The sequence below is a fragment of the Ailuropoda melanoleuca genome, chromosome 8, assembly GCF_002007445.2.
Source record: "Ailuropoda melanoleuca isolate Jingjing chromosome 8, ASM200744v2, whole genome shotgun sequence".
NCBI lineage: Eukaryota > Metazoa > Chordata > Mammalia > Carnivora > Ursidae > Ailuropoda > Ailuropoda melanoleuca.
The window spans coordinates 87,036,565-87,057,476 of NC_048225.1; the positions used below are offsets into that span (position 1 = coordinate 87,036,565).

A 20,912-nucleotide genomic window follows, 5' to 3' on the forward strand; every position below is an offset into this window, starting at 1 on the left:
AGACTTTTCTGAGTATTAGGGATAAAGCACCTATTCAACATCTGTCACTGCTTCTTAATGAGTAATTACAGTCATTTATATTATCTTATGATAATTTATTATTATTATAATAATAAAATGAATTTCTGTGTATGGCTGTGCTGAGTTATAAAACAGAATTTTACTTGGGAAGGTTTTATAGAAGAAAAATATTTGCTATCTGTGAGTTTCGGTGCATTATATACCTAGAACTCTTCAATTATCCTTTGACTTGTGATGTAGGAGGTCTTTGGCCAGTGGCCGGGATGCCGTAGGCTCCTTGTAATGCTGCTTGGAACAGAGATGTCCGTTATAACCATAGTCTCTCTTCTCAGGGCATTTGTTTTCTTAGTAGCTAAGAAAGCACAGGAGGGCATGCTTACTTTACGGAATCCACATTAATACTTAACCTTCAGTCTCAGCCTTTGTCTGACATGGTGAAGACCCCTGGCTTAGGAGTTAAGTGATTTGGGGTTTTTGCCTTGGCTCTGTTACTAACTTTCCATACTACTTTAGACCAGCTTTTTAGTATCTCCTTTCTTTGGTGTCCTTATCTGTAAATTGGAATGAGGAATATCTGGTCTTTAGACCTCACAGGATTCTTGCTGGGATCAGAAGGGATGACTTCCAGGAAAACAGTTTGAAAAGCATAAATAAGCTGACATATGTAAGATACTGTCCTTAATAATTATTACATAACTAGGAGCAGTTGCCAGGTACCTTGGCCCTTGAGGGCCTGTGACCATGCTCTCTGTTTGTGTCTCCAGGTAAACATAGACTTCCAGACCCGAGAAGCCACACGGAAGAATATGCAAGAGCCATCCCTGACTTGCTTTGACCAAGCCCAGGGAAAAGTACACAGCCTCATGGAGAAAGACTCTTATCCCAGGTTTCTGAGGTCCAAAATGTACTTAGATTTGCTGTCCCAAAGCCAGAGGAGGCTCAGTTAGACCTCAGATGGGGACTCTTGGAGATCACTGGCTTTTCCCCTCCCTTTGCTGCCAAGACCATATTCTAATGTGACATGTCATGGGTGTTCAAAAGGCAATGACATTTAGGTTGGGGGCCTGAGGATGAGAAATGGATGAAAGGCCACTCCAAAGTAAGATCCAGTCACCAGAGCTTGGACTCTATTCCATTTACCTATGTTTGTGTTTCGGTTAGTGGTAGAACCTTGCTGCTGTAACCCTTCTTCTGGGTCAGCAACTTGCCCTCCATAATGCCTTGGGTCATCTCCGCTGAGAAGACAGATTTGCTATGCTGGGCTAATGTGTAAATAATGCAAATGCAATTTCCACCACTTCCACACCCTCCTCAGTTAAGATTTCTGACCCTAACTTGTACTACACCCCTGTGAGGAAGAGCTAGAAGGCTCTGGTTCATGTTTGTGATTTGCTGTCACAGTGTAATGGCCAGTCCTAGGTGCTGGGACCTCACAATGTAGGAGAGAGGTCTCTGGGGAATCCCAGGTTTCTAGCACTGTCATTGACAGGTGGCCTTGGGAGAAGGGGCAAACTCCATGAAGTTGGCTATTTCTTTCATTTCCATTGGATCAGTATGAAAAGCTGTGATCACTGCCCATCTTAGCCCAGGAAATTCACAAGACTTTTTTTTACCCTCGCAATTCCAGGAAGGGTCTTAGGAGATGTCTTTCATGACTTCTGATGTGGAGCTGCTTTTAAGAAAGATACAGCTTGCAAATCTTCCTCAATTCTACCAAGAAGTATTCCAGAAGTCAAATGACCAGGGAACTTAGCACCGGTAGACTTATTGTGCAATGGGGCACCATATACCCTTTCTGTTGCTTACTGTATTCTCTACCCTCACCTCCCTGTGGCATCACACATCATTCATCTCTTAGAATGACAGACAGCTTGACAAAGGGAGGTGAATTCCCATAGCATGGACAGCTCTCATGGTGCCTAATAATTTCCTTGTCTCTCCCTGTCCCCCCCTTCCATGCAGGTCATGTAATTATGATGGGGGAGAATGGGAACTTAGGCTGTAACTCTTCAGCTTGCTTCCTGGAAGCATGCTTTCTTAGAAAGGTCTCTCTCATGAGGGCCACCTTGGCTATTCAGCAACTTCCTTCTAGATCTCTGACCTTTTGGGATTGAACATGGAACAGGAGGTGAGGCTAAGATCACTGTGAACATCTGGCTGTGGAGAATCTTCCTAAAATGCTTTCATGCTACCCTGAGGCTGCTTTTGGAAATGTGTCAGGAAACTCTTCCTTGGAGGATGAGCTTAAAGCACTCTAGCTGCCTGAGAAAAAGTGGACTTTGGCACAAGTTTGCAGTGCCCAGGATATGAATCCTCAGCAGAGAGACCAGAAAGTGGAAGAGGAGTCTGGAAGAGGCTGGTCTCTAGGTGTTCCAAATCATAGAGAATGTGGTGGAGGTACTATTGGGATAATTCACAGCCAATGGATTTGGATTCATTGCAGATCTCCAAAACTTTCAGCTTGACTAAATGAAAGAGCTATGATTAGACACAAGCTCTGGAGTTCGGGTGATTGAGAACTGGGCTGAAGCATTCTCCCCTTGTGGGGTGATGGGCCTCTTTAGATGCACGGGATTCCAGTGTTTGCATTCCTGTCCAGTAACTTTGTGAATCTCTTCCTTCTTTGGCTGCAGCTGGACAAGGCCAAGGAGGCTCTTGAGTCCCACTGGGTGTTAGGGTCCATTGCCCTGCCACGACACATTATATCTGTAAGTGAGGGTTGGTGAGTCTGTCCGAACCATCAAGGAGAGAGAGAACACATGCCTCCTAGCCCTCACAATGAAGCGTCCTGTGAAATCTCATGCTCAAGAACTCCGAAGCCTCAAATGGGTGTTCCTAGTTAGATCAGGTAGTATTCCCATGGCCTCACTGGTAAAAACAAAAACAAAAACAAAAACCCATTCTTATCTAAAGCTGCCAGAATTAATTTAATGATCAAATTCTTGAACAGGGTATTTTAAACATTGTTTACATATGAAATGTGCATCTGCTGCCAGCTCTACTGTGGAATATGAGGCGCATGTGAATTGGAACAGCACAGAGTTATGGAAAAATGAAATGTTTGCGAGGGGCCTTTTTACCACTTCCACTATCCCCAGAAGTCTGCACAAGTGTTGGGCAGTGGCCTCACCTGAGGCCTGGTCTTGCCGACCGTTGGTGGAATGAAGGCTGCAGATGGTGGTGTCATGGCGCTCCTCCATAATGGGGAGGTGTGAAGGACCACGCTTGGGTATCCTGAATGTTGCCACTATGTGAGGTTATGTGGGCGTGCGTGTGTGTGTAGAGGAACGTGATAGCTATTTTTATGGTACTACCGTGGAGTGTCTGCGTGAGTGCACGTGTATGTGACCACTGTGAGCATGAGTCCAGTACACCACAGAGCTGGGCTTCCCATGGGGTGGAGCTGTCCTCACACCCTTTCTGTCCTGCTTCCCACAAAAGGCACGGAGCTCTCTGCTCTGATGCCAATGTTCAGGCACTTAGGTTGTGCCAACCCAGATTTTGGTCTGTGACGAAACAAAGAGAAATGTTTACAACATCTAGAGCAATATCAAAGCATACCTCATCCCTGACCTTCCATGTCTCCCAGCGCTACCCTCTCCCCTAGTTCCTCTTCCACGGGCCCTCGTCCACCTCACTAGGCAGGCATCTGCAGGTGCCACTTCTTCCATGTAAGGTCTTCCTTTGGTCCTCATGCCGGGCTCGTGCTGTGGACTGCCTTCCGGGCTCAAGTCTTGCTCTGGGCCTGGGACCTTTGAAGACCCAGGGCAAGCCAGGGCAGTAGGCCAGGCAGAGCTGTGATTTTTAGGACTGCTCTCCACCCTGCAAGTGGCCTTTTGGCCCCACTTGAGTGTCAACCTCTTTCTAGGCTGGTGTGAGATTACCTGTTGCCTTCGGCAAACCAAATAGAACATAATCAATGACAACCATTCATAGCCCCAGGGTGCCGGTGGGGTGAGCATGGCTAGGGCTTACGAGAAAGCCTGTTACAAGTGCTAATTCCCAGGTGGCACACCCAGAGATGCTGATCCAAAAGACCCGGGGAGGGGGGGTACCCAGAAAATTGCATTTTTAGTAAGTTCCCATGGAGTAGGCTTTGAAAGAAGATGGTCTTAGACAGTGGCTCCCAGCATTGGCTGCTCCTTGGAATCACCTGGGGAGTTTTCAGACCTAAATGTCCAGGTCCCACCCCAGAACAGCTTGGGGCTGGGACCCAAGAGAGCCGTGGTTTTTAAAGCACCCCTGGTGATTCCCGCACGGAGTTAGGAAGCACCGGCCTGGGGATTGAGGAGGAGCACGGCTGAGCTTACACAGTGGCGTGGCCTGGAGGGCTGGAGCCCACCCAGATGCAAACAGGCACCTGCCAGTCCTAAGTCGGACTCTGGGTGGCCGCCGCTCTGTGCTGTCTCAGCCTGATGTGCTCCTTTGAGATAAAGAAATGTCTCTGCCCCAGCTGCATGCGGCGTGAGGCATCGGGTAGGCCGGTGGCCGGTGGCCGGAGCTCTGGAGGGTAGTTGAGTCAGAGAAGTTTGGCTCCGCATCTGAGTCTCATTCGTAGTGCTTCCTCCAAGCTCACCTCCTGGGCTTCTCCGTTTGTGTGTGTTCATGGGTTCTCTGTTGGGCCATTTGCATTAGGTTGTGCCTCTGTGTCCATGGCCCTGCGACAGGGTAGTTGGATCTCAGGTAGGGGGCAAAGGGTGTGTCCCATCCTGGGAACATCATGCTCCTTGGGGCTTTCTTTTCCAAGGCCACAGTGAGGTTTCAGTTCCTGCTCTAAGCCCTCATGATTCCCTCTTTGGTCTCAGGCTGGATGGGCTGCTGGAAGGTTCCTAGCTGATTTTCTTCTCTGGTGCTCCCCCCAGAACTTGCTGCTCTGGACAAACCAAAGCTGTGAAATGGCGTTCTGCCCGGGCTGCGGGCCCAGCCTCTGGGTGCAGGGAGGGCCTGGGTGCTTTTCCTCGGCAGGGCCGGGGTGTCCCCGGGACCCTGGATCCTGGACTGTGAGGAAAAGACATGAACCCGTTGTGTGGAGAGCTGGGGGAGGGTAGGAGCAGGGAAGACTGAAGAGGCAGGAACAGGGTGGGAAAGACAAGCGGCTGATGCGGCGTCTGCTTCTCCACAAAGCAGAAGGGATAGGTGAAAAGCGGCACATTCAGAGGCAAGACGGCCCCCATCGCCATGAGTGCCCTGAACTCTCCTGAGCCTGTCTGTGCCTACTTCCAAGCAAAGCAGAGGAATTCCATTTTCCATCTGACTCTGTCCTGCAGTCAGCCGAGTGTCAACCCTCTTTAAATATGTGTCTCTCCGGATTAGAAGCAAGAGAGGCGGCAAAGTCACCCCTGCCTTGGAGAACCTGTGCCATGTGGCAGGAGATCGTGGAGGAAGAAGCCAAGAGCAGAAATGTCTTCCTGTCCCCGTGGCCTCTCAGAACCCCATAGGATGCTGTGGACCGAGATGGGAGACTGCAGAACAGGGCCACTGGCCTTCCCAGGTGTGGGGTCTAGGCCCTTTCAATAAACTGTGCCCTTGTTGGTTGTTACTCCCTTTGGACCCTTCTGCTGCCTTCCCTCTGCCATGTGCGGGACGGGGTGGCTGGGCTGGGCGTGCGCGCCAGCCTCGGTAGCGTAGCCGAGTCACGCGGCGTGCGCTGATGGAGCCCTCTCCGAGTTGTTTCATTACTGTGCAAAGTGGAATAATGTCATTCACCTTTACCATAGACAAGGCTGTGAGAACATAATAAACAGAACCTGAACACGCTGCCCTTCGCTCTCTGCCCACATTTCTGGCCAGCGGACTCTTCACGAGGAGACGCTTCACGTAACACGTGGACCCCCCGCCCTCGGGGAGGGAGCACGTGGCCTCTCCAGGCAGGGACTGGCACGGGGCTGGCCGTGGGGAAAAGCAGCCCCGTGGGTGGAAGTGGGGAGGCGCGGGGGAGGAGAGCGACTTCGGGCGGGAGGGTGGCTTTGGAACTGTAAAGTGCTATACAAACACGAGGCGGTGTTTTTATTAGCACCACCTACTGCTTGAAATGCAGGGAGCGAAAAAGGCTGAGGGATGGTTTATATATTTGTTCAGCTGGAGCAATCTGAAAATGGAGTGGGCTGATCTTGCTTATGACCGCTCTTCACTTCATACAATCAGCGTGTCCCTGAAAAGTGTGCTTTAGTCATCAAATCTGTGAGAGTTTCTGGTGATCGGGTCCTGTGGAGAGGACTGAGGGAGAATAAAGTGTAGTGTGTCTGCTTGTCAAAGCTCATTTGTCAGGTGTGGGGATAAGATCGTGATATATAAAATCTTAATAATCCAAATAATTAAGATGCACCAGAGGAGGTCTGTCTTTAAAGGAAAGCTGATATTTCTTCAAAGGTGAATGCTTTGGGTTAAATGAAAAAGCCTTTTGTAATGCAAATGATGGCTTCCAAATTCCAGTTTGGTGGACTGAACTATGAGTGGTAGCAGCCTGGACTGGTGCAGACAGGAGGCTGCTGTTGGGGAGGGCGTGTGACTGGTTCCTCTCTTTCCAGCGTCCCCTTCTTTGTCCCCCCCCACCACCACTTGGTTTTTTTGACCCCTTCAGGACTGAGAGAGCAGGGAAGGAGGAGAGGGAAGGGAGCAAGGGAGTCCTACCTGAAACACATGACTTCTGGGATAGGCCTCACACTCTCTGGGTCTGGGAGACCTCTGCCAGGTCCTTCCTGGGTTCATTGGAGACCCTGTATCTGAGGAGTCCTCCCCTCTTGCCGCCAGCTCCCCCAAACAGGCTGAATGCTTTCCTACTCTGGCTAGTGGCTTGCCTTATCCTGGGAAGTGCCCTAACTTTCTCTTCTGCCGTCTGTTTGTCCCTCCGGGACCCCCTTTTGGAGAGCTCCTCAGATGACCCCATGCCAGTCTCTTTGTCTCAGAGCCCCACAGCTGGCCCATTAGAAGCATTTGGGTCTTTCCTGCCCCCAGCATCACAAGGCAGCAGCTGCTCTGTCTTTGCTCTGCAGCCAGGGCCTCCAGCCAGCCCATAGCTCATGTTTTTAGTTTTCCAGGCTGGGATCAAGATTCCAAACCCCCCTTTCTGAGGGACTCACTGTACTCACTCTCCCTGGGGGTGAGGTGAGAGACAGGCCCTTAGCCCTGTGGGAGGGGGGTTGGACTCACCCTATGCTAAAAGCTCTCTCCAAAAACCTTCACAAATTCTCTCTAGCCCATGACCTTTTTCTCTGTGGGACAGGTTTTGAATGCCCCTCACTGGTTTTCTACTCCCTCTCTGCAGTGTTTGCTTGGTCTGGAACCCTTTGGATCTGAGATCTGTCTCCGAGGCCTTGACAGAGGCTCTTTCAGAGGAAAACACTTAACACTATGCTGAGCATCTCATTAACACACAGCTAATGTGGGAAAAACAAGCAAAATCCCTTCTGGTCCTTTTGTCTCCATCAACAACATGGCCAGAGGAAAACAAAAGAGAAGTCATTGATAGAACTCCCTCCTGCAGTTGCATTTCTTAGTTGAGGTCTGTCCTTGCCCCTTGTCTAGGAGATATGGGACAAAGCCATTCTGAAGGCTAGAAGGAGAGTGTGGGGACCCTTCATGGGTGCTGCCTTCTGTGTCCACGACTGATTCTACAGCACAGGGGGGAGACCAAGTCCCTGCCCCACATCACAGTGGCTGCATGCCCAGCCATAGAATCAGAAAAACACAAGCCTGTGAGAACTGTCTTTGGGGTTCCATCAGCACACTCTTCCTGCTAATTTGGGCTCTGACGCTAGACTGCCCGAGTTTGAATCCCAGCTGTTAACTCGTACACGTGGTGTGAGCCTAGGAAAGTTATTTCCTGTGACTCAGGTTTCTCGTCTGAAAAACTAAAGTAAGGGCAGAGTCGACCACTTGGGGCTGTTGTGAAGACAATGTATACAGCAGGCACACAGCAGGTGCTAGCTCTCACCGGACTCACTGAGACTCAAGCCAGCACCTCCATTCAGAGCTCACTTGCTTCTTGGTAGAAGCAAAAGGACACCACTCAAAGCAAATGATGTTACATGATGAGCGTCTCCTGCCCTGCTAAACCATCAACTTCCTCAAGACTGTCTGCTAAACCATCAACTTCCTCAAGACTGTCTGCGTTGTTCCCTACTCCAGTCCCTAGGTACTTCTTGAAAGAATATCGTATCTACAAATGTATTTGAGCAGCCTTTATAGATTAGGCACTTGGGTAGGCTGGAGGCAGAGGCCAGAAATCTACCACTGGGGCCCTCGGAGAACTTACTTAGCTCTCCCAGGGACTCAGCCTTGCACAGCACTGGCACAAGGCTTACCAAACGAGTGCTACAGAAATGAGGGGCTTCCTATTTAGAAGTGGCCAAACTAATAGAAGACACTTAGGAGCCAGGAACTTTGCAGAGCACTTTAGACGCTCCATCTAGTCAAAACCCCACAACAATGCTTTGAGGTAGGGTATTGATTTGCTAGGCCTCCCATCACAAAATACCACAAACCGAGCAGCTTAAACGATAGACGTGTATTCCCTCCCCATTCTGCAGTCCAAGCTCAAGTGCAGGCAAGATTAAGTTCTTCTGAGACCTCTCTCCTTCGCTTGTAGAAGGTCACCTTCTCGCCGTGTCCTCACGTGGCCTTTCCCCGGTGACCTTGCCCCCTTGGTCTCTTCCTCTTCTTGTAAAAACACCTGTCTGGTTGGATTCGGGCTTACTCTGAAGGCCTATCTCCAAATTGAGTCACATTCTGAAGCACCGGGAGTTAGGGCATCCACATACGAGTCTGGCGGAGACACAGTTCAGCCCATAACAGGTAGATATGGTTTTGGTGCTATGATCCCCATATACAGATGAAGAAACTGAAGCACGGAGAGCTCAAGTACCATAGCCAAGGTCATGCAACCCGTAGGTGGCAGAACCAGATTTAGAAGCCCAGCTCTGCGAATCCAGAACGGGTGCTCTCAACTCTTCCTTTGCTGGGGACTAGAAGGGAATGCAGAGCTGGGGTGGGGTGCATGGGTCCAGGGGAGAGATGGGGGTGCCAGAGCTGAGCTGGGCCTGGAGTGGGAAGGATGCGTGTCAATGCTAACACAGGCCGAGCTAGAGGTGTGGGGAGGCGTGGAAATGGGGGTCAGTTCTTTATCTTTTGCCCACTGAAAAATCTGGGCTCCTGGAGAAGCTGAAGGCCTGGTGGAAAATGATGGTGGCTGACACGCATCGCAAAGCCCACTGGAAATTGGATTAGCCAATCTCCTGTCTGAGCTGCTCCCGAGGGGCGCGGTCAGGGACAGTTGCCCTAGTTTGTCTTCTTTCTGCCCAGCCTGCTCTCTCTATTGTCTCTCCATTCAGAGGGCGATCAGTCCACTGCCATCTCGCACGGCATGGGCATGTTCTTCGGGGGGAGGCTGAGTCACAGCCCTGCCCCCAACCCTGGACAAGTGTGGTCTCTGCCTCCTGCAGCTGACCGGGGGCAAGCACATCCATGGGGTACAGGATCCAGGCATGCTCTTCCCGCCGAGGGAGAAGTAACCCTGTCTCCTCAGGCTGTGAGACTCATCTTGGAGGCACCCAAAGGGGCAGGGGCTCTCCTCTTAAACACGTGGCAGGAAAGAACATGGGGATTCGGATACCTGAGATTGAATCCTGAAACTGTGACTTACTCTGGGTGTATGACCCTGGGGAAGGAACTTGGCCTGTCCTAGTCTCTGTTCTCCTGTTAGCAAAAGGGGGATAATAGTACCCACATTTCCAGGCAAGGCGGCTGTGAGGATTGGAGATGAGATGGGCAAAGCACCTGGGCCAGAGCTGGTCTGCGTAGGTGTCCCCAGAATAGTAGCCACCACTATTGGAGATCCAGCCTCTGGTTTGCAGACGTCCCAGAACCTGTCCTGAGGTGGTTGGCAGTAGAAGGTCTATCGCGGTAGGGAGGTCGAATATAAGTTGTATTTTAAAAACAGGACCGCTATAAACACGGTGCCTTTCATTCAGCAGGGTGATCTGCCCCAGCCAGGGTGTTAGGACCCCTCCTTACATGCCCTATGACCTAAATAGAACAGGGATCACTCTCACTTGTCATGCAGGCTTTCCAATGAAACACAAAATGCAAACAAATATAACTGAACTTTGAATTGGCAGAGTCTAAAAACAAAATCCTGTGTCTTGCAAAACCAGATCAACTGCTCGGCACTTTTGGTATGCTCTGGCCTAGTTTGTACTGGGGCCAGAATTAGACTTTTGCTTTGTAGCCTTTGGAGAAACATGGGAAACATAACCAATGGTGGACGTTCTCACTCAAGGTGCAGAGTCGATCGAATGGAGCCCGTCTCAAATACAGAGTGGCTGTGTGTATGTTTGCTGGGCTGTTAAGGGAAATTATTTTAATCCTGTGTTTTAAAAATGAAATGGTCAGGGTTGTCCAGTAGGTGCTTTCTCAGGTCACTTGTAACCAGTAGCAAGGGTGATTTAAATCCACAACTCCAGAGGACCTAGGTTGGCAGCATCTCCCAGAAAATGGCAAGGAAGGGGTGAGGAGGTAGGAAGGGAGCTTCTAGGACCTTCCGCATCATGATTACATTCAAATCACAGAATCCCCCAGACGATAGCACGCTGAGTAGGGCAAACTTCCTCTCCCTGCATGGAAGGGAGAACAGGAGTTGAGTCCTGGGGAGATGAATAGACAGCAATTACCCAGGAGAATATAGTGGTTTGCTTTCCTGACTCAGGGCTGGCAGTTGCTAAGAGAAAGGGGTCTTGCAAGAGAAGAGGGGAGATAGTGCCTGTGGGCAGCCAGGGGAGCTGTGGGACTCAGCCCCTCCCCCCGGCAAATGGCCTTTTTCAGGCAGCTCTGCGGAGGGACTTGTCTCAGCCAGGAGGAAACATTCTCACGCAGAGGGGTGGCATCTGGGCCTGCTTTGTAGCCACGGAGACAGTCTTGCTCTGTCAAGGGAGCAGCTGTTGGCCACCTGCTCACCAGCCTGGGTTAAGCCCTCTTTTGAGGAGGAGTGAGGGAGCCTGGTCTCTAGAATAAAGAGTGCGTTCAGCACGGCCTGCCTGGGCCATTAGCTTTGGGAGGTGAGCCGTGAGCAGGGTGCAGTGGCCCAGATGCTTATCACGTGCCCCACCCTTCCCCACCTAAGGTCCCACACACAGGGCCCCCTCCACACTCTGGCAGCTGGCCCGTCTGCCAGCCTTTTTTGTCTTGGTAGCACCTGCCCCTGCTTCCACTTCCCTGTCCCCAGGGAAGCGTCAGTCCCGGAGCCAGACAGGCTGGCAGCAGGGTAGGCAGAGGCCAGCCATGCCAGGCTGCTGCAGAGAGATTCAGGGGCTCTGGCCTACTGCCCTTGCCCTTAAATGGGGACCGGTCCGGCTTACCCTACGAGGCCCCACCTTTGGCTGTGGCTGGGGTAGATGGGGGTGGGGAGTCCGGGCTTGTGGAGGGGAGCTTGGCGGGGATAGAAGAGCAGGGAAATAACTCTTCAAAGCTGTCAGAAAAAATGCTATATGTACCCATCCCCAAGCAATCAGGAAAGAGAGGAAAGAAACAGACAAGGTGAGGAAATAGAACACGTCTGATAACCGTCGAGTTGGAGCAGAGAACTGGATGAGGGCGCTCAGTTCTTTATGGAGGCATCACTGTTATTCATGAAGTGCCTACTGCAAACCCATGTTCCTCAAACTCTTTCTTTCTCCCCCTCATCATCACGACACAGGGCTATCCTTGTTTTTGCTTCTGTCTTTTTTTAATTGAGATATTATTGTCATCTAACATTTTATTAGTTGCAGGTGCACATCCTCTTGATTTGCTATTTGTATATATTGCGAAATGGTCACCGCAGGAAGTCTGGTTAACATGCATCACCTCACATAGTGATAGGTGTCTCTTCTTGTGATGAGAACTTTTTTTAAAATATTTTTTTAATTAATTAATTAATTTATTTATTCATTCAACAGAGATAGAGACAGCCAGCGAGAGAGGGAACACAAGCAGGGGGAGTGGGAACAGAAGAAGCGGGCTCATAGCGGAGAGCCTGATGTGGGGCTTGATCCCATAACGCTAGGATCACGCCCTGAGCCGAAGGCAGACGCTTAACTGCTGTGCCACCCAGGCACCCCAAGAACTTTTAAGATCTACTCTCTTTGCAACTTTCAGATGCACAGTACCGTATTGTTAATTACAGTCACCGTGCTGTACAGGACATCCCAGGGACGGACTTATTTTATAACTGGCACTTACAAACGTCTTATTGTTCAATCCTCACCACAGCCCTAGGGAGCAGGCATTATTGTTGCATTTTATAGAAAGTACATGTGGCTCTGTGGGCTTGTTGTCATGTCTCCAGGTGAATGGCAGGACGGAATTGCAGACTGAACATGTCCGATGAGCACCGAGCTCTTGGCCATGGCCTTCCACCACTTCCTGGGGCTGTGCTTTGCCTTCTTGAAGAAAAGCCCTCTCTAGGTCCCTTCTTCTACAGGAGAGCTAAGCTATTTATTTAACTTTTCATCTGTCGTTCATTTTCTTTCTCTTTTAACCCAGAGCATAAGCAAGGGCAAGGGTCAAGTCTGAACCTTCTTGGGAGGCAGCCTCTGCTGTCCAGGGCTCTTATCTGATGCACAATGAGCGCCTAGACGTTCCCTGATGATCCACGGTACTGTGAGGCTGTCCTTCGTGTGCACAGATACCCCTGACCCTCTATCTATAGGGCTTTGATATGAGTTTTTCAAATTCCAATCTCCTTTAAAACGGATCGCAAATTCCATGCAAATTCCATTAGAAGGTGAAGGCGTGGGTGAGGGCAGGTCTGTGGCCTTGGGAAAGAGTGAGGCCTCTGTCCAGAGGAACAGGATCTGCGCCTGGGGGCCCTCTGGGGAGGGGTTTTACAGGCCCTGCCATTACTTAAATATGCACAGATCTGGGAATCCTGTAAGCCTGAGGCCAGTGAACAGCTGTTCTGCCAAGGGCGTATTTGCCTGGTAATTCTCATTTCTATTTGAATGCCCATCTGCCCCATCACTGACATCAGAGCACAGCTGCAGGTCCTGTTTTCCCTTCCCATTGCCTGTGCCTGTGGTGTGGCCTTGCACTCAGGATGATTAAATGGCTCTGTGGGTGGCCTCACTCTGTAGTGTGTGTGCCTGGGGTGGAGGGGGCAGGCGGGCCGGAGGGGCTGAGGATTGAGGCTCCCCATCAGGGGAGGCTCTGGCGCGGTGTCTGCGCTGTGGGGAAGGTGGCACTGGGCAGGGGCAGAGTCTGGGACCACCTTATGTCGTAGGAGGGAGGAGGTGCCCTGGGAATGGACTGCTTCTGAAACCCAGAAAGTTTGCCACCTCAGTAACAAAGCAGTCAGCCCTAGGGATTAACGAGCAAGTGACTTCATCCAGAACCAGGGCAGGCTGGAGATTCTTCCAATCTCTGGAGCTTCCCAAGCCCAGCACAGGCCAAAGCCATGAGGACAGGTATGCAAAGTACTGAAAACAGTAATGATAAGTTCTTGTCTCGAGATAAGATGATAAAATATAAAGTTCCTTGTTATTCCAATTGCCCCCTACATCCCCTCTCCCCCGTACTTCCTCACCTCTGTTCTTCATGGCAGTCCTGGATTCAAATCCTGGATCTGGTTATTTACTCATGTGATCTGGAACAGTTTCCATAACCTCTCTGAGCCTCAATTTCCACATCTGTAAAATGGGCCCAGCATTTCCACTCCTAGATATATATACCTCAGAAATATTTTTGTACATGGGCACCAAAAGAAGGGCCCGAAAGTGTTCTTAGTAGCACTAAGTAGCAACAGCAGCATTTAGTAGCAACAGCAAAAGACTGGACCCCACACAAAAGGCTCTCAAAAGAAGAGTGGATAAATTGTGGTACAGTCACACAACGGAATTCACACAGCTGTGAAAATGGGTGGCCTACAGTGACACTGTAGCAACAGTATGGATGAATCTCAGCAAAACAATGTTAAGCTAAAAAAGCAAGTCCTTTTATTAAAATTTAAATATAATCAAAATCAACAATATATTTTAAGGTTTCCGTATATACAATATAACTAAAACGAACAAGGAAATGGTAGGGGATGGGGTTGGCCTGTTGTAAGGGGAGGTAGGGAAGGATTTTTCTTAATCACGTAGATAAACTTATTTATTCTGTTATTTCGAGAGATTATGGACAGGATAGTCAAAGACGGTCTTAATAGCCTCTTATGGAAATTAACTACAGGAGAGGGCTGGTGCATTATTTTAATTTGTGATAATGTAGGGGAAGGAGCACATGAATAGAGGTAAATTACCATTAGTGTTCTAATTCTTGGGTTAGATGTAGGTTCAAGGGTGTTCATCAGATCACTAAAGTAGATGATTGAAAAAAATAATTAGGACCCAAGCATGGACCAATAAAGATAGTATGAATGAATAAAGTATTATAAGGATTAGTTCAATTTTGTGTACAGAAATCCATTAAAAATACGATTGCAGAGATTACAGGATAGCATTAAATGAGGCAATGTTCATAGCAGCCTGCTAATGCGCTGTCTGCAATCCAGTAGGCACTCAAGAAATCAAGTTAGTCTCTCAATTTTCCCAGCCCAACCACAGACCTGATCGTGCTCCCCATAAATTGGGATCCTTAGTGCTTTGGTCCTTCAGGGATGGATCCTAAATCACTTACTAATTTCCTTCTGCTTCCTTCCTCCCTCCTACTACTCCCCTCTCCCCCACCAGAGCAAAGGAAACTCATCTATCCTATGGTACAGAGGAATGGGGACAGTAAGTATGAGAAGACTTTGAGACTGTTAAGTGCTCCCAGTAAACGGTTGCTTTCCTACATGCCCTGCATTACATCAGTGGATGGAAAGAGCAAGACACAACTCCCGAGCCTGGGCAGCTTCTGCAGGTGAAATAAACACGTGGCCATGCTGCTGCTGTTCAGAGAGGAGAGAGCCCGATGTGGTCTGTAATATTCTAGGAGGACGCTGGGGGGAGGTGGCCTGGGCTTGCACCGGGAGCGGCATCTGTAGTCTAATGGAAAGAACTGTTGACTTGGACCTGGGGCTGTCAACTTAGGTTAGAAACCTGACCTTTCCACTTGTTGGCTGTAGGTGGGCAAGTCCCTCAGCCTTACCAAGCCCTGCTTTCCTCGTCTGTACTATGCAACTGGGAATAGAAATTAAACACACACACACACACACACACACACACACACAAATACAAGGCCTACCTGACACGCAGCAGACATCCAAAAACTGTTTGCTAAGTCTGAAAGCTCTCCAGAGCTCCAGCTTTCCTCTAGGGGATTGATAGACTCACTCCAGTTGGAGTGAAAATGCCTAATTCAGATTTAACAAGTGTCATTTTGAGTTTCAGTGCTGTTAAGTTTGGTGGAAGAGCTGGGTGACATGGGGTCATGGGGTTGGAAGCAGTCCCCTGATTTCTATCCCTGCATTCCTAGCCTCCTATGTCAGAACAGGATGCCTGGAGAAGATGTGGCAATCACACGTACAGACCCCTTTTTTCTCAGCTCTTGTGTCCGGTAGAACCAAGGGAAGGAGACAACCACAGCAGTCCTGGAAAGGAAAAGAAGTCACAGGAAAGCAATCCTGGAGAACCCTAATGGTGATGGAAGTCAGGCAGATGGTGTGATGCTGGTGATTTCACAACTGATAGGTCCTTCAAAAATCACCAGGCTTGACCTGAGGAAGTGACCTCCTTTTCCCTCAAAAAGTCACTTAACCCAGCCCAGCAGCATGATTAGGTCTAGGTCTGGGAGACAGACTGGAAGCCAGGGGGTGAACTCTGTACTTATTTTCAAAAGATATATTGAACACTCAGGATGTGCTGGATATACTGCTGAGCTTTTTATACACGTCAGAAAAACTCTTCACAGTATCTAACCATCACAGTGTCTGCAACTATTCATTTTCTAGGTGTGAAACAGACTTGGGACGGTTTCTTAGGTCAGATGGGGTTACCCCGAGATCAATAGCGAAAATGTGGGGGCAGAAATGAGGCATTGGGGTGGAGGTGGCTGCCATAGACAGGAAGTGAGAGCATCCTGTCTTTTAGGTCACACCTGCCTGTCTAGAGGCGGGGGTGGTGTCTGTGGATTTTGACCAGAGCACAGATATAAGACCCAAAAGGGAGACCCTGGAGGCCCCCAGTGTCCCCACCGGAAATATGTCCCCCATTGCCATTACTGACCTTCTCACACTACCCATCCTGCCTCACCACGTGGAAACTGGAGGGTGACTAGCATTTGACTGGGATAAAGGCCTTCGCCTGAAGGGATATAGCTTGGTGAGATCTTGAGATCAGTGGGAATTGGGGGGGGGTGTGCTTAAAAAGGGGACTTTGAGTGTCCTCATTACTCCAAGGGGTCAGAATCTGTCCAACTTGAAAATGTGGCCAGCCTCCCTGCTCCCCATTCCCTCCCATGTATTTGAAACGCTTGGGAGCTTTTTTTTTTTTTTTTTTTTGGAGGTAAGGTATATGAAGGTGTTTTATAAATAGTAAAAGATTACATAAGTGTAAGGTGATGCTTTTCTTACTGTTTCCTATGGAGCCTGCTGCAGGCAGAGGCCTCTGATCTCATTCCCACTGGGAGCCTTTCTCCCCTCCTAGGAACCTGGCCCAGATTTGAAGCCCAATGGTACATATTATGTAAGATTTGGCTAAACTGACTAGAGACTCTCTTCCCATTTCAAATTCGGTTAATTTTATTTCAATTAAAAATTTGTATTAAATATTCACAAGGTGCCCAGGCACTGTGCATGGTTGAGGACATAACGGAGAATAAAAGATTGCATAGTTCCTGTATTCAAGGAATTTATAGTCCGGTGGAGTGGCAAAAAAAAAAAAAAAAGACAAAGTGGAAATATTTTGGTTATATGAAATTTTAATCAAAACCCCAGTACAGGGGCGCCTGGGTGGCTCAGTCAGTTAAGTGTCTGCCTTCAGCTCAGGTCATGATCTCGGGGTCCTGGGATTGAGCTCAGGCTCTGTGCTCAGCTGGGGGGGGTCTACTTCTCTCTCTCACCCTCTACCCCTCCTCCCTCCGTGCTTTTGCTCTCTCTCACTCTCTCTCTCAAATGAATAAATAAAATCTTAAAAAAAAAAAACAGTTCATAAAATGAAGAGGGAAACCTGCTTTGATTGAGGTGGAGACAGAGGAAGGAGGAAGCAAAGGAGCTAGAATGTCGGGGGTCAAGTTGGCTAGACCTCATCATTTCCCCTCCAGGCCTTTCTAGAGTTTCTCAGAGTCCAGTTCAAAATGCATAAGGCTTCTAGAAGGAAACAAGAGAATACTTTTCTGCCTTGAAGACAGGTAAAGGCTTCTTAGGACATGCAAAAGCGCTAAGCATAAAAGGGGAAAATGATCAATGAGACTATATAAAAATTTAAAACTTCTGTTCATCAAATAACGTTGTTAAACAGGGAAGCCAGACTGGGAGAAGACATTTACGATACATATATTAGACAATAAGCTTATAGCCAGAATATATAAAGAACTGCTACAACTCAATGAAAATCGAACAAAGAACAATTTTAAAAATTGGTCAAACACTCACATAGACACTTCACAAAAGGATATATATTAATGGCCAAAAAACCAAATTAAAAAACTGTTTGACACCATCAGTCTTTGGAAAATGCAATCGAACAGTTTGCCAACAGCTAACTTTGTAAATAGTGGTGCCAGCATTTGAGACAGCTTTGTGTCCTTAACAGTTGGATGGATTCCCAAGTGCTTCTTCATATTTTAGTTATAAAACTTTTTCTTATATCCTTTCTCTGCCTCCAAATTATTTTTATCCACAGCACTGAACCCATGAAGGTACAGCTAGATTTTTTTATAGATGTCAATGGTTATATAATCTTTCACTTGTGGCCTCTGAAACCTCTTTTCTAAGTTCACAAATGACATATTAATATTTCTCTATGCCAAGGAGCAACCTCTCAATGGGCTGCAGTTACCACCCTCTGTAAACACAGAAACCCACGGGATTATTAGCATAGTATCATAATGATTCTCTCTTGCCCATAAACAGCCACACTTGTGAAGGACAAATAACAACCCAAAAGAGGGTTCAGAGACCCCTGTCCAGAGCTCTAAGAGGCTCTTCTAGGGACTAGGGAACATTCGGAAAAATTATGCCAAAACCAACAGTGAGGATCCATCGCACACACACTAGAATATGTGAAATTAAAATCCTAATCACAAGGCTTGGCAAGGGTGTGGAATAACTGGAATTCTTCTGCAGTGCTGGCGGGAACACAAGATGGTACAAAGCACTTCGGAATCGATCTACCCTCTGGCCCAGCTACTCTACTCATGAGACTCAAAATATATGTCCACAAAAAGACATGTACGCAGGCGTTCATAACAGCTGTATTCACAATAGGAAAAAGCTTGGAACAACCCAGATAAACAGGATGATGGATAAGCAAATCATGGTCTATCATATCATAGAAAGCACTACTCAGCAATGAAAAAGAATACACCACTGATAAACATAATTCAAAAAAGAAGCAGATACAAAACACTGCATTCTGTATGATTCCATTTATGTGAAATTCTACAACAGGCACACTCATCTATGATAAAACAACAACAACAGCAAAAACAGAAAAGTAAGTGCCTGGTTGGGGATGGGAGGGGTGGAATGGTAGGAGGAAATTGGGAAGAGACCCAAGGAAACTATCTGGGGGCGATGAGAATGTTCTAGATTTTACTAGTGACATGGGTTACATGGGTGATATGTTTGCCAAAACTCCTTGAACTAAAACAGTTAAGACCTGTGTGTGTAGATTATATTTCCGTAAAAAAGTGTTAGGCAAAGAAATCACTGGTTTCCAATGTCGAGAAAGCAGTGTAAACTTTCTGTACTCTTCCTTTCTGGACAACAACTCATAAACAACTTGGAGAATAAGAAATAGCAAAATAAACTTCAGTTTGGTGAAACTAGGTAACATCTATAACCCACAATAATACATGGAGACAGCAGATGGAGAAATGACAAATGACCTACCAGAGAGGATGGAGGTCAAACCGGACCCCAAAGGGGTAGGGGTGAAGCGACAGGGTTGTTGACTGAAAAGAGGCAAGTTCATTGGCCCTCAGAATCCCAGAAAGGCTCAGGTACCAGGAATCAGGAGGGAGAAGGAGGGGAGGCTGCTGTAGCAGAAGGACTGTTCGAGAACCTGGTGAGAAGTATTCACTACACCCTCCCCATTACTTCCCTAAGACACCATCATTATGAACCCGCAAAGCCCTTCTTTTACTTTTCTGCACACCTGTACCCTTCTCAAGGCTTCGAGTCAGAAAAATCTAAAGCCAGGAAGATCTGCAGACTTCTGTTTTCCCACTCTGTACAATACTTCCCTGACAAAAGAAGCTACAGAGTCAGTTATTTGCTTGAAGAGAGGAAGGGAAAGAGGAAATTTTAGGCAGTGGGAAAAAACCCCTCGGATTAACATTGCCGAATATCTAGCTACGCACATGCAGGACAGTATGCATCTTCTGGCGTCACACCGTCCCTGGGTTTTCTACCGTAGATGACTCTGCGAGGTAGTGCAGACGCTATTATCCTCCATCTTACTGATAAGGGAAACTGAGGCACAGGAGGAGTACATGACCTGTCCAAGGTCACACAACTTGTTACTATCTACTCAGAACAGGAGCCCTGGTAGCTTGGTTCCAGGATAAGTATTCCTCCACTATTCAATGATAATTGCTACCCCTCTTCAAAAATACGAGTGGACAGACAAAAAGGAGAATATGCTGTGATTCCCTTTATACGCAACCCTAGAAAAGGTAATCTAATTCTTAGAGACAAAAGGCAGATCAGTAGCTGCCTGGGGACAGGAGAGCAGGGCCAAGTGGGAAGCAGAGATCACAAAGGGACTTGAAGGAATTTTGGGGGGTAATAGATTGCTCACTGATTTTTTGTTTTGTTTGTTTTTAAAGATTTTATTTATTTATTTGAGAGAGAGAGAGCACGAGGGGTGGAGGGGCTGAGGCACAAGCAGACTCCCTGCTGAGCGTGGGGCAGGGCTCCATCCCAGGACCCTGAGTTCATGACCTGAGCCAAAGTCAGACTCTTAACCGACTGAGCCACCCAGGCGCCCTGATTGCTCACTCTTTTGATTGTGATGATTTCACTGGCATTTACATATGTCAAAACATCAGATTTTATACTTTAAATATGTACATTTTATTGTGTGTTGATTATCCCACAATAAAGCTGTTTGAAAAAACATGGGCAGAAATGAATCAGTTGTAGGGAGGCTCTACGTTTATCATTTCCACTTTTCAAACCTCTACAAAACATCGAAAAACATGTTAGACCTACAGAATAATATAGACTCTGCCTTTGTAGGGATATGCTTAAAGAGGAGGATGTCAAAAATGAGAACTAACATTTACCGAGCATCTGTTATGGACTGCTTGTTTTTGTCCCCTCCCCCAGATGCATATGTTGAAACTCTAACCCCCAGTGGATGGTATTAGGAGGTGCAGGCTTTGGGAGATGATAGGTAAAGATGAAGTCATGAGGGTGGACCCCCATGATGGCGTTAGTGTCCTTATGAGAAGAGAAAGAGACCACAGTACTCATTCTCTCCGCCATATGAGGACACGGTGAGAAGGTGGCCCTCTATAAGCCAGGAGGCTGGTTCTCCGCAGAGTATCCACACCATGATCTTGGACTTCCCAGTCTCCAGAATTGTGAGAAATAAACGTTTGTTGTTGAAGCCACCTGATCTATGATATTTTTGTTGATAGCAGCCTGAACTAAGAAACATCTAATGTATTATCTTTGAGAACTTTCACTGAACCCTATGTGATGGCCATTATCATCACAGCCATCATATGGACATGCTCAAGCCAGTAATAGCTGGTGTTTCAGGGAGTCAATA

General features: G+C 47.9%; 1 protein-coding gene across 4 annotated transcripts in view; it reads left to right on the forward strand.

The window, feature by feature from the left end:
• The window catches only part of RGS8 (regulator of G protein signaling 8), a 130,085-nt gene extending 124,198 nt beyond the window's left edge, over nt 1-5,887 (forward strand). For all 4 annotated transcript variants that reach the window (XM_034666834.1, XM_034666835.1, XM_034666836.1 and 1 more), the window contains one exon: nt 786-5,887. In XM_034666834.1, coding sequence (XP_034522725.1) covers nt 786-968 — 183 coding nt within the window. In that variant the 3' untranslated portion in view covers nt 969-5,887. The remainder of the gene's footprint in view (nt 1-785) is intronic.
• The last annotated feature ends 15,025 nt before the right edge of the window (nt 5,888-20,912 follow it).